Source organism: Nothobranchius furzeri, chromosome 7 (genome assembly GCF_043380555.1).
Source record: "Nothobranchius furzeri strain GRZ-AD chromosome 7, NfurGRZ-RIMD1, whole genome shotgun sequence".
In the NCBI taxonomy this organism is placed as follows: Eukaryota; Metazoa; Chordata; class Actinopteri; order Cyprinodontiformes; family Nothobranchiidae; genus Nothobranchius; species Nothobranchius furzeri.
The window spans coordinates 64,815,056-64,826,447 of record NC_091747.1 but is presented as its reverse complement, the minus strand read 5'-3'; the positions used below and the strand labels follow the sequence as shown (position 1 = coordinate 64,826,447).

General features: G+C 50.4%; 1 protein-coding gene across 2 annotated transcripts; it reads right to left on the bottom strand.

Annotated features, from left to right (window-relative positions):
• Positions 1-351: 351 nt before the first annotated feature.
• Positions 352-11,368, bottom strand: galnt11 (UDP-N-acetyl-alpha-D-galactosamine:polypeptide N-acetylgalactosaminyltransferase 11 (GalNAc-T11)). Of its 2 annotated transcripts, XM_070553540.1 has the most exons (13): positions 11,227-11,363; positions 6,856-6,984; positions 4,215-4,454; positions 3,977-4,100; positions 3,720-3,886; positions 3,521-3,646; positions 3,192-3,441; positions 2,948-3,065; positions 2,688-2,840; positions 2,231-2,446; positions 2,048-2,152; positions 863-1,000; positions 352-753 (listed from the first exon to the last, which is right to left on the bottom strand). In XM_070553540.1, exons 3-13 carry the CDS (start codon positions 4,420-4,422, stop codon positions 622-624), a joined length of 1,737 nt encoding a protein of 578 aa, XP_070409641.1. In that variant the 5' UTR covers positions 4,423-4,454; positions 6,856-6,984; positions 11,227-11,363; the 3' UTR covers positions 352-621. The 2 variants fall into 2 exon arrangements, with proteins under 2 accessions (XP_070409641.1, XP_015832702.3); XM_015977216.3 differs by lacking the exon at positions 6,856-6,984 and having other exon boundaries at positions 11,227-11,368.
• Between the last annotated feature and the right edge of the window lie 24 nt (positions 11,369-11,392).

The window sequence follows — 11,392 nt, the reverse complement described above, 5'->3', positions numbered from 1 at the left end:
ATCAGGGAGTGGGCGGTTCCACCAGTGGGTCATCTCACCAGAGTGGGCAGTTCCACTAGAAAGTGGGCGGTTCCATTGGCGCGCTGGTGGTTCCATCAGAGTGGGCGGTTCAGTCACAGGTGTTTGGTTTGGAGGTCTGATAACTGGGCACTATACTGACTAGTCCATCAGTTTCTTCTGTGAAAGTCTACAGATTGATGCACACATGTGCAGTTTTACATCTGGAGCAGCTGAGATTTGTCCTGTAGCCCTAAAAATGGCTCAGAGTACACGTCTAACCTCATTTGTTGTAAAACTAAAAACAAAATCCAAAACAACACTGGTGAGGACTAAAGGACAGAACTCCGCAAGTCTTGTAAAAGTGATTTATTGAAGACACATTGAGCTTTATTAAAATCTGTATACGGCTAGCAGATATGTTACATCACATGTCCCCATGTTCTTTTGAAACAAGTAGTTTCAGTTAAAACCTCACACAAACATCCGTCTTCCAGCCAGAGACCGTCCGTGTCTCGTCTTCGATAAAAAGACCCAACAGAATCTAATCACTCTAAAACATGGTCCTCCTGATTGTCCTTAGGAGACGTCCCCGTCTCCATCCGTCCATCATCAGCCTCGTCCTCAGCCCTCCAGCTGCCACTGCTGTGTCCGAGATCCGTCGCATATCGCCATGGAGACGTAACCCTTTTGTCCAATTGGCTGGGAGATGGTGAGACACTGACCCACTGAGACCTGGTAGAGACGGTTGGACTTCTGCAAAAGACAACCATCACATGACACTGTGTGTGTGTGTGTGTGTGTGTGTGTGTGTGTGTGTGTGTGTGTGTGTGTGTGTGTGTGTGTGTGTGTGTGTGTTGCTCACCCCCAGGCTCCACTGCTGTGACCCCCCTGAGCCGTGACACTTCATCAGTCTGGGGGGTTCTGAGGTCCTGACCTCTGAGACGTCCAGACAGAGCAGACCTGCGAGGACGAGCTGGCCGTCCTCATCGTAAGCCCAATCCTGCACACAAGTCAGGTGACACGGTTCAGGGTCAGACTGAAGGCTGTTTTGGTTGGAGCCTGGTGCACACAGCGAGGTATCAGGCCTTGAAGAACCGTTAGCTCAGCAGATATCTCGCTGTGTGCACCTTTTTTTCTGCCTCACCGGTAAAAATCAAACCGGTTTGATATTTCCCGCCTCACGGGGGTAGAAACTCACAGTGTACTCACTAAGTGAGCTGCCAGTTGAGCTGAAATATTCTAGTGGCCAATCAAAGCGCGTTGTCTGCTCACGATTCCAAGATGGCAGCCTCCTGTCTTCATGTCAGAAAATAAAGGAATGGGCCCTCGGTTCCACCACCCTCTCTAAGGATCCGCGCGGCGGTGCGGTCGGAAGCATTCTGGGTCTTTGGAGTAGGTTGGCATAAACTCCTTGCCCGGCCCTTCTTTGCCTCCGTACCTGTACTCTCCTAACTTTGAAATGGCGGCGGCGGCGACGCCTCAGTCAACAAAACAAGTAGCGGCACTTCCTTGTTTTCCAGCTCTCTCCCTTTTTGAACATCTTAGGTGTGTTCTTGCTGTGTCTTTGTAAATCCATGCTTTCGTTCTTTTTTAAACACAGAAACAGTTTTGTTTACCTGTTTGTAGCTACGGTTTCGCCGACAGCTGCCGGCGAAGCCGTAGCTACAAACAGGTAAACAAAACTGTTTCTGTGTTTAAAAAAGAACGAAAGCATGGGGTCTCTCCCTTTTGTTTGTTTTCTGACATGCAGACAGGAGGCTGCCATCTTGGAATCATGTGAGCGGAGAACGCGCTTTGATTGGCCACTAGAATATTTCAGCTGAGCCGGCAGTCCACGTAGCGCACGCGGCGAGTTTCTACCCCCGTGAGGCGGTCAGATATCTGCCTCAGCGTCTCCTGAGGCAGGAAACTCCGTGACAAACAGGCGCACTGCGAGCTGTCTGCCGAGCTAACAGGCATCCCAGGCTGGTTGCTCAGCAGCTTGCGCTCATGTGCGGCAGGCTTCAGGTTGTGTGGTGTGTTCAGGTGTGTGTTCACATGAAATGACCTGCTCTGGGTCTTGGGGGTCACATGGTCTCAGGATAACTGCCCCTCCTTTCTGGCTCACGCGACCCTGGGCCACTAGACAACGCCCTGTTGCTAGGTTATGAAGCTAAAAGATGGCAGACACAGAGGATGAGAGGGTGAAGGGAGCTGATGTTGTGATGAAGTGAAGACTGCGTTCATGTACCCTTCCTCGCTGTAAGACTTTGGGCCGTTTCAGGCCCCTGTTGATGAAAAGAGGATGCTGCTTGTTGCCGTTAGCGACAGCCTGCATCTCGGGGTACACCGTGTCCAGATACCATCGGAAGGAATGACACTGTAGACGCTTCCTCAGCGCCACGCGGTCACTGATGTCCCCGTAACCACGGTCACGGAGCTCTGGGCGCAGGGACAGGTACTGTTCCTGATTAGATGACAAACAGGAAGTGAGGTGAGGTGACGCTTCCACAACAGCTTGTGTGTGTGTGTGTGTGTGTGTGTGTGTGTGTGTGTGTGTGTGTGTGTGTGTGTGTGTGTGTGTGTGTGTGTGTGTGTGTGTGTGAGTGTGTGTGTGTGTGTGTGTGTGTGTGTGTGTGTGTGTGTGTGTGTGTGTGTGTGTGTGTGTGTGTGTGTGTGTGTGTGTGTGTGTGTGTGTGTGTGTGTACCTTGTACTCATCCATCCACACATGTGCCAGGCGCAGAGAGTTGTGGGCCATGGTGTCCTGCCCGCCTGGAGATCCGTACGGACGGCGCTTTCTGAAGATGTGGCCGACTCTGGAACACGGAATGATGAGAAGCTGACCCCCACACATCCAGATCTGAGGAGACAGGACAGGTCGCTGAAGGACAAGCCAGAGTCCACCCCGGTCAATCTAAAAGACTGGGCAGATCCTGGATCAGTGGACCCAATGATGCCTTCACTGACTCTGAAGGAGATCTCCAGGTTCTCTCCTCCCCAGATGTCCATCCCAGCATCGTATTGGCCGAGCTCGTCAAAAAACTTCCTGTTCATCGCAAATAATCCACCAGCCATGGTGGGAGACCTGGGGGGCGTGACAGGGTGAGACTGAGGGGGTCCTTCTACACTGATGAATCTCCTTATCATTAACAGAACTGAATCAGGTGTAGATGGGTCTCGGATTGGTCGGATGATCAGGGGACTGCCGTACCTGATTGGTCCAGAGGGTCCCTGCGGCCCGTTGAGGTCCGAGGATGGGACGGGGTCCCATTTGAAGTGTAACCCCCAGTTGAAGCCCCCTCTGACGATGGGGGAGGGGGAGTAGGCCAGTGTGTCGGCAGAAATGATGTCGATGACGGGGCAGACCACAGTACGGTGGTCCTTCAGTATCGGAGCCAGCAGAGGCTGCAGCCAGGCCTGGTTCACCTCACAGTGGCTATCCAAGAAGACTAGCACCTCACCTGCAGACAAACAGGTGGGTCCTGGATTACCTGGGGGCACAGCAGGACTTTTGAGAGGAAATTCTGAGGAAGTAGCTACCTGAGGCATGAGAGGCTCCTATCATGCGTCCTCGGATAAGCCCTTCTCTCTTCTGGTTCCTCACCAATTTGACCTTGGTCTGAAGCTCCTCCCTGACGTACCGGTCCAGGTCTTCCTTCAGCTCCTCTGCAGCAACACACAGACAGGATTCAGACTCAGGTAATCTCCACCTGCAAGTGTTTACGGTTGGGTTCGTTACCAAGCTCGCTGTGGTCATCTACCAGGATGATCTCGTGAAGCAAGTAGGCCGGAGTCCGGTCCAGCACGCTGTGGACGGTCCTGAGCAAGGCAGACAACGCCTCATTGAAGAAGCAGATCACTACGCTGGCAGAGGGCAGAGCCAGAGGATAGGACCTCTGACGACACCTGAGACAGAGGGAGTGGACCATCAAGTGGACACGTATAAAGCCTGACCTGTGTCAAGGTCCTGGTCTACAGCAAACCTGCAGGTCTTACTGGTGGTCTCTAGTATCAGGCAGGTCCCTGTGGTAGCCCAACCTGTTGGAGATCAGGACGTTAAAGGCGTGTCGATGGTAGCCAGAATCCCTGACCTCCTGGTCCGCTTCGTTAAAGATCATCCCTGTAGACAGAAGCAGAACCTTCTGGATCTCACCCAACATTGTAGGTCCTGGATGTGTCCCTGACCCTAACCAGGATCAGGAGGGCGGGTGCAGAGCGCACCTCCAACACTCACCCATCTCTGGCGACAGCTCCACCCCCTTATTGGCTGATGGAGGGTGACGCCCCTTACTGAGGCCATTGCTGATTGGCTGGTTGTGGTGCGGCACTGGGATCCTGCCAGGCTCTGACCCCAGAGAGAAGTAGAGGAAGAGGAGGATGGACCAGGTTGCCGAGGTAACAAGGCAACCATAACAGAAGTACCGCAGCGTGACACTGGGCATGGTGGCTGAGGGAGCATTGCCTCACATCTCACCTATGGTGGGGGCAGGGAGAAGTCAGGTAACTGGTTTGTCCACTTGTGGGTTGAACACCTAACTGGTGACATGTGATAAACGGGTAGAAGTCAGCACCCACCACAGGCCAAACGCAGGTCCATTTATGAGGTGGCGTGTAAATTTGAAACAAAACAAGTCCCCACGGCTTGTTAAAAAAGGTGGTTTGCACTCCTGACGTGTGGGGGGCAGCGATGCACCTGGGCTCCTGCTAGTGTTCTCTAAAGGCCACCATCAGAAGACAGAGGAACATTTACAGTCGTTTTCATAATGTGGCGCTGCGTCTGTGGAGTAAACGTGAGCGGCACGAAACAAAAACTAGGGGCGGCATGACTTCATTTTTTTTAAAGTCGACAGTCAAGTAATGAAAATCGAGTAGACTTTACTAGTCGATGACGTCATGCACCTGAAGCAGCGGGGGGTTCGCTGGAGTTTTTGACAATTAAAATTTCGTCCACATTTTCAAAGGTAAACATCTCTTAACAACGGTAGTTCCTGCATCTATACTGCTCTGCTTCAGACCTCCCCCCTCCCCCTCCCCCTGCTTCAGCCCTCCCCCCTCCCCCTGCTTCAGCCCCCTCCCCCCTCCCCCTGCTTCAGCCCCCTCCCCCTGCTTCAGCCCTCCCCCCTCCCCCTGCTTCAGCCCCCTCCCCCTGCTTCAGCCCTCCCCCCTCCCCCTGCTTCAGCCCCCTCCCCCCCCCTGCTTCAGCCCTCCCCCTGCTTCAGCCCTCTCCCCCCCTCCCCCTGCTTCAGCCCTCCCCCCTCCCCCTGCTTCAGCCCTCTCCCCCCTCCCCCTGCTTCAGCCCTCTCCCCCCTCCCCCTGCTTCAGCCCTCTCCCCCCTCCCCCTGCTTCAGCCCTCTCCCCCCCTCCCCCTGCGCAGCGGCCACAAACTCACTGATGCGCCTGCAGCCTCTCAGAGTTCCTGCTGCTCTAAACATTAAAATAATTATTACATTTTCTGTTCCTCACTTCTGATTACCTTCAATGGTGTCTGTTTGTTGCAACCAGCAGGTACAAAAACTAACTTGTTTTTATTTGACAGAAAGACAAAAAGGATTTGTGGTCCCTTTAGACAGAAAAACATAAAAGGGAACGATCGCGTGTTAAATTAGTTTTTGAGGTGGCTTGAGGTGGTTTCTGATTTGATCATGTTACTGTGGCCGTGCTCAGGACGCAGATGTCTGGAGCACGTCAGCGATCAGAGCTTTGCATGCGCAAGCTGGTTAAGGTTAGGATGGGGGTGAGGGGAAGGTTAAATTGCAAGAGGGTAAAGGTCACAATTTGGTTAAATGTCCGTTTTACGGCGGGTGTCGGTACCGACGCGTCGGTGTCTGACACGCAGGAGCTTGTCACCTGCTGACTAGGGCTGCAACAACGAATCGATAAATTCGATGAAAATCGATTACTAAAAGCGTTGGCAACGAATTGCGTCATCGATTCGTTGTGTCGCACAACTCTTCCAAAAGCGCCCCCCCTTCCCGCCCGCCGTTGCGCGCAGACAGATCAGCGCGAGGCAGAGCCGGCAGTTGTTTGGAAGAGGAACATGGCAGAAGCAGCGAGAGTCAAAAAAGTAAAAGCTTTTTAAGTTTGGGAGCATTTTCAGTTAAATCAGGCGAAGACATTCGTTACCTGCAACGTTTAGGTCAGACTTGGCATGGCACGGGATGATGCAGCGTCTTAAACGCAAGCTTGTCGGGATCATCAGCGAGGAAGGAGAGAACTCTGTGTCCGGGTAAATTAAAAACTTTTCAAAAGTGATTCATCCAAGTCCCGGATTATTACACCGGCTAGACATGCCCTGAGCTCGTAAAAAAAGAGTCTAAAGTCGTGAGCGCGACGCTTATTAGATGAGCGGGGGGACTCGCGCTGCTGCGAACCGGTTCCAAGGCCGGATTAACTGGGCAATTGCCCAGGGCCCACGAACTCTAAAGGGCCCAGGGCAGCAAGGGCACGAGCAAATTACTGTATCTATAATTTCCCGCTTTATGAGGACTATGGTGACCGTACGTTCCGTTTTCCCCGGACGTGTCCACTTTTCACTCTCTGTCCGGGCGTCGGGACTGCGGGTTCTTGTATTGATGAAAATGTCCGGCTTTTCATCCAGGAGCAGGGATCGAATTATGGGGGAGCTGGATATCCTACACATCCAGGGAGCCGGAAAAAGTTTTCTATATTATATCATTTTTGGACTCTTTTGAGCAGAGAGCGGCACAGCGCGTTGCTGCGCAGCGCTCCAGGCAGCTGCTTCCGGCGCACGGTCCATTCTCAAAGTGGCGCAACCAAAAAACTATAATTAGCACACGATCGTTCATGTCTGCACATGTTCTCTACTTTCTGTCTTATTTGTGCCTGAAGCGCTCTGCTACTGCGGAGCTCATCACCTGTGCTGCGGTGATGTCACCTCACTGACGCAGCATCGAATCGCGCTCTCCGCTTTGCGGTCAGGAGATCTTTGATCTGCTCAGAGTAACTGATGAGGTGAAAAAGTAAGAATCCAGGCAGCAGATTTTCTGGAGAGTTTAGAGGAGATGCAGGAAGATGAGAGACAGACAGGACAGGAAAATAGTTCAATAAAAACAACAAAACAAAGTGTTGAAAAGTAAAATGTAGGTAGATTTATCTCCACTACACGTTTTTACCTGTATAAAACAATAAGTTACACACATGTAATATTTATAAATTTGATACTATTCAGGTCACCTTCAACACTCAGTCACACACCCAGGGCCGTTTCAAGACATTTTGGGGGCCAAGGCGAAATGCCCCCCCCCCCCCCCCCCCAATAACTGGGCTCCCCAGAAGCCTCTGTGTAATTCATACCCTCTCCAGTAGTGTTAGTTATACAGTGTTTATAAAAGCCCCTCAGACATTACTGACATGTTCTAATATATCAGATGAAAAACTAAATTATCAGACATGCTGTCTCATCTGCTGCTTTTCTAAACTTGCAAAAAGTAACAAAACCATTTGAAAGCCACTATTTGTGGATTCTCTGAAAGTTTCCATGGAGTGTGTGACAACTTATTTTTTCAGTCATTTTTGGAAATAGTGATCAATTTTGATTAATTCACAGCCAATGTTTAATTACATTTAAAAATTAGTTGTTTGACATCCCCAGTTATAATAAATGTCTACAGATGAGATCAAACAAAACAGATGAGAATTGCTCTTTAAGCTGTTTAACTTGGACCAAGCATTTTAGGTCACAGATAGATGTAGCTTAGGGTCTCTGTCTATACACCTTATAAGACAATTTAGGTGATGGCATGTTGTTTTTCTGCTATTGAACTGTTTTCTAATAATGTTGTGTTAAATAAAGTGAAGGAAGGAGAGAAATAACGTTTCCCTAGCAGTTTTTAAAAATGTCCCCATGTAATTAATCGATTAATCGTGTCGAGACCCCATCCGATTAATCGATTATCCAAATAATCGTTTGTTGCAGCCCTACTGCTGACAGCAGGCTGCTGTCTTTTCCGAGGACTGCATCTTGTCGGTCATTATCACGTGACAGCGACTAGTCGATGACAGGCATAACAAGTCACTACAGAGCGGTGAAGTCAACTAGTTCATACAACCCCTAACAAAAACCTCATCAAGATTAAAAGGCCTGCACCTGTATACTGCCAGAGTCAGAGGACTCATTCATTCACACACACACACATTCACTCGCTGGTGGTGATGTGGCCACAGCTGCTCCGGGGCTCCCTGACAGAGGCTAGTCTGCCGTAGACAGACACCGCCGGCCCCTCCAACCACCACCAGCAGTGTCTTCTTGCCCAAGGACACAACCACTGACATGACAACCCACCAACTACAGGTGAACTCCTGGGCCACCGCTGCCCTAACTAGAGGCCACAAGGGACCACAAATCCTTTAAATCATTCAAGGATGTGCTGAGACGGTACTGTGCAGCCTGGAAACAGCCCAGTACCAAAAGCTGAAGGTACTGCTTAGAAGTGTACACACTAGGGACGCACCTGTAACGATACTAGTACCGAGTATCGTTACAGGTGCGTCCCTAGTACACACCACCGGTCAAAAACAAAAATCAGCTGTAGAAGCCACAAAGTAAGGACTGGACTCTGAATCTTCTCTTCATGTGTGGAGTTGGCGTGTTCTCTTCCTGAGTGCGTCGAGTTGGCGCATTCTCATGTGTGCATGCGTGGAGTTGGCGTGTTCTCTTCCTGCATGCTTGGAGTTGGCATGTTTTCATGCGTGCGTGCGTGGAGTTGGCATGTTCTCTTCCTGCATGCTTGGAGTTGGCATGTTTTCATGCGTGCGTGCGTGGAGTTGGCGTGTTCTCCCCGTGCGTGAGTGCGTGGAGTTGGCATGTTCTCCCCGTTTGTGAGTGCGTGGAGTTGGCGTGTTCTCCCCGTTTGTGAGTGCGTGGAGTTGGCATGTTCTCATGCAAGCGTGCGTGCGTGGAGTTGGCATGTTCTGCCCGTGCGTGAGTGCGTGGAGTTGGCATGTTCTCCCCGTTTGTGAGTGCGTGGAGTTGGCGTGTTCTCCCCGTGCATGAGTGCGTGGAGTTGGCGTGTTCTCCCCGTTTGTGAGTGCGTGGAGTTGGCGTGTTCTCCCCGTGCATGAGTGCGTGGAGTTGGCGTGTTCTCCCCGTTTGTGAGTGCGTGGAGTTGGCATGTTCTCATGCAAGCGTGCGTGCGTGGAGTTGGCGTGTTCACCCCGTGCGTGAGTGCGTGGAGTTTAGGGCTGAAACGATTCCTCGAGTACCTCGAATAATTCGAGTACAAAAAATCCTCGAGTCAAATTCTCTGCCTCGAGGATTCGTTTAATTCATATTTAATTAATTCATGGCTTTGCAAACGCACGGGGTCATGTTTCACCTGGACTGAAATAAGTGACGCACATGCCCACTGGACTGAATGCACACGCGAGTAGCGAATGTAACTCAACTTTCTCTTAAGCCATGGTGGACAACTTGAACCCCGGTGGAGTGCGAAAAAGACAGAAAAAGTCAAAGATGTGGAACCATTTTTCACGTCGTAAGGTGGAAAACGTAGTCCAGTATAAATACTGTAAAATGGATTTAGCCTACCACAACACCACATCCTCCGTGCTGCAGCACCTGTAAATGTCACTTCTGCAAGCGGACTCGGAGCCTCTACAAGATAGTGCATTTTAGCCTTTATTTCTATGTATTCTGCAGATGCTGTGCGACTTTTTCGTTTGTAGCAGTCAGTTTCAGCTCACACCGTACGTCTGGTAGCAACACGTCGGACTTAAAATGTGCTAAAAAATATCAGTTTTTACACAACATGTCGGACTTTTTATTGTGTTGTTATTGATGTTTGTTGTCCCTCAGGATTGCTGCAGGAGGACACGGGTATTTATGAGAGGAAAACGAAAGAAAGTAAACAAATGTTGTGTGATCAGTATAATTGGACAAAACCACAGCAAACATGCTTTCTCGACAATCCTTGTTAGTGTGAGAAAAAAGTGTAGAAATTAAAACGAACGTGTGTTAATAAGGAAACAGCCGGCGAGCTGTTTGCGCCGTGAGCGGTTCTGGTTCTGTTTGGGCCGCAGCCGCTCGCAGCGCTACTTCAGCAGTTATCCTCCTAGTTTTTGTCTGGCTTGCAGGCTGGTAGATTCTCGCACGAGGGGAAAATCGGCTCAGGTTGTTTACTTATTTTTTGCACTGTGAAGTAAAGTTGAAGTGCTGAAGTTTTGCAAACTTAATTTTGAATAAAACTTGAAGAATAACTGGCAATTGCTCATTTTGAGAGGTCTTTCATATTTTATAACATGCTATTTGATATAATGGTTTACAAACACAAAAGGGTCATTTATTAGAGTACTCGATTAATCGAAAAAAAGATTCGATAGAGTACTCTATTACAAAAATATTCGATAGCTGCAGCCCTAGTGGAGTTGGCATGTTCTCATGCAAGCGTGCGTGCGTGGAGTTGGCGTGTTCTCCCCGTGCGTGCGTGCGTGGAGTTGGCGTGTTCTCATGCGTGAGTGCGTGGAGTTGGCGTGTTCTCCCTGTGCGTGCGTGCGTGGAGTTGGCGTGTTCTCATGCATGCGTTCGTGGAGTTGGCATGTTTTCATGCGTGCGTGCGTGGAGTTGGCGTGTTCTCATGCGTGCGTGCGTGGAGTTGGCTTAGAACATGGAGCCCTGACCACCTCCAGCACTCACCTGGGCCAGGTGGCCTTACCCATGAATACAACAAACTAAAACCGAGCTGGGGACAACCTGCTCTGCCTTGTGAGAGGGCAGATTATGTGACTGCTGATGTCAGCAACACCTGAGGACAGGTGTCAAGTGAGCCGTTTAATGGTTCATGGAAATCAGCTGATCTCGTCACACATTCATGAAACAGGAGGGAGGGAGTCCTGATTCAGAACTTCATCCGCATATTGGGACTTTTGGGATTATATTAGGAGGCCAGGAGCAGCAGGATTATGTTCATTCAACCTGTTGCTCACCTGTGAACACTTCAAGACAAAAGTCAGGTGTCTTAACAGCGGTTCAAATCCGTATGAGAACCCAGAGCGGAGGTTCTGACTTAGCTCGGTCCAACAACAGATTTACCGGAACCGAACTGAAGCCAGATTGAACCTGATTCTAGTGAGACTGAGACAGTCCAAGCAACCGTGTTTGAATTTCTCACCTGGACCCGGTTACAGGTGAGAAGTCCTGCGTCCGATAATGGGACTCGTTAGCTTAGCCGATGTTAGCTGCTCTCAGTAAAAAGCGAAACAACACAACCAGCCTGCCACACCTGACTCACCTGCTCTGTAGTCACGGTCCAGGAGCCCCGAGCTGTTTGCTCAGCGGCACTCCGGTAGAATCCCGTTGGCAGGTAAGCCAAAACCCGCGACTTTCTAACGGAGCCGCAGAGCCACAGGAACCACGTGACCTGAGCTCCTCTTTCAAAGTAAAACGTGTCAGATACG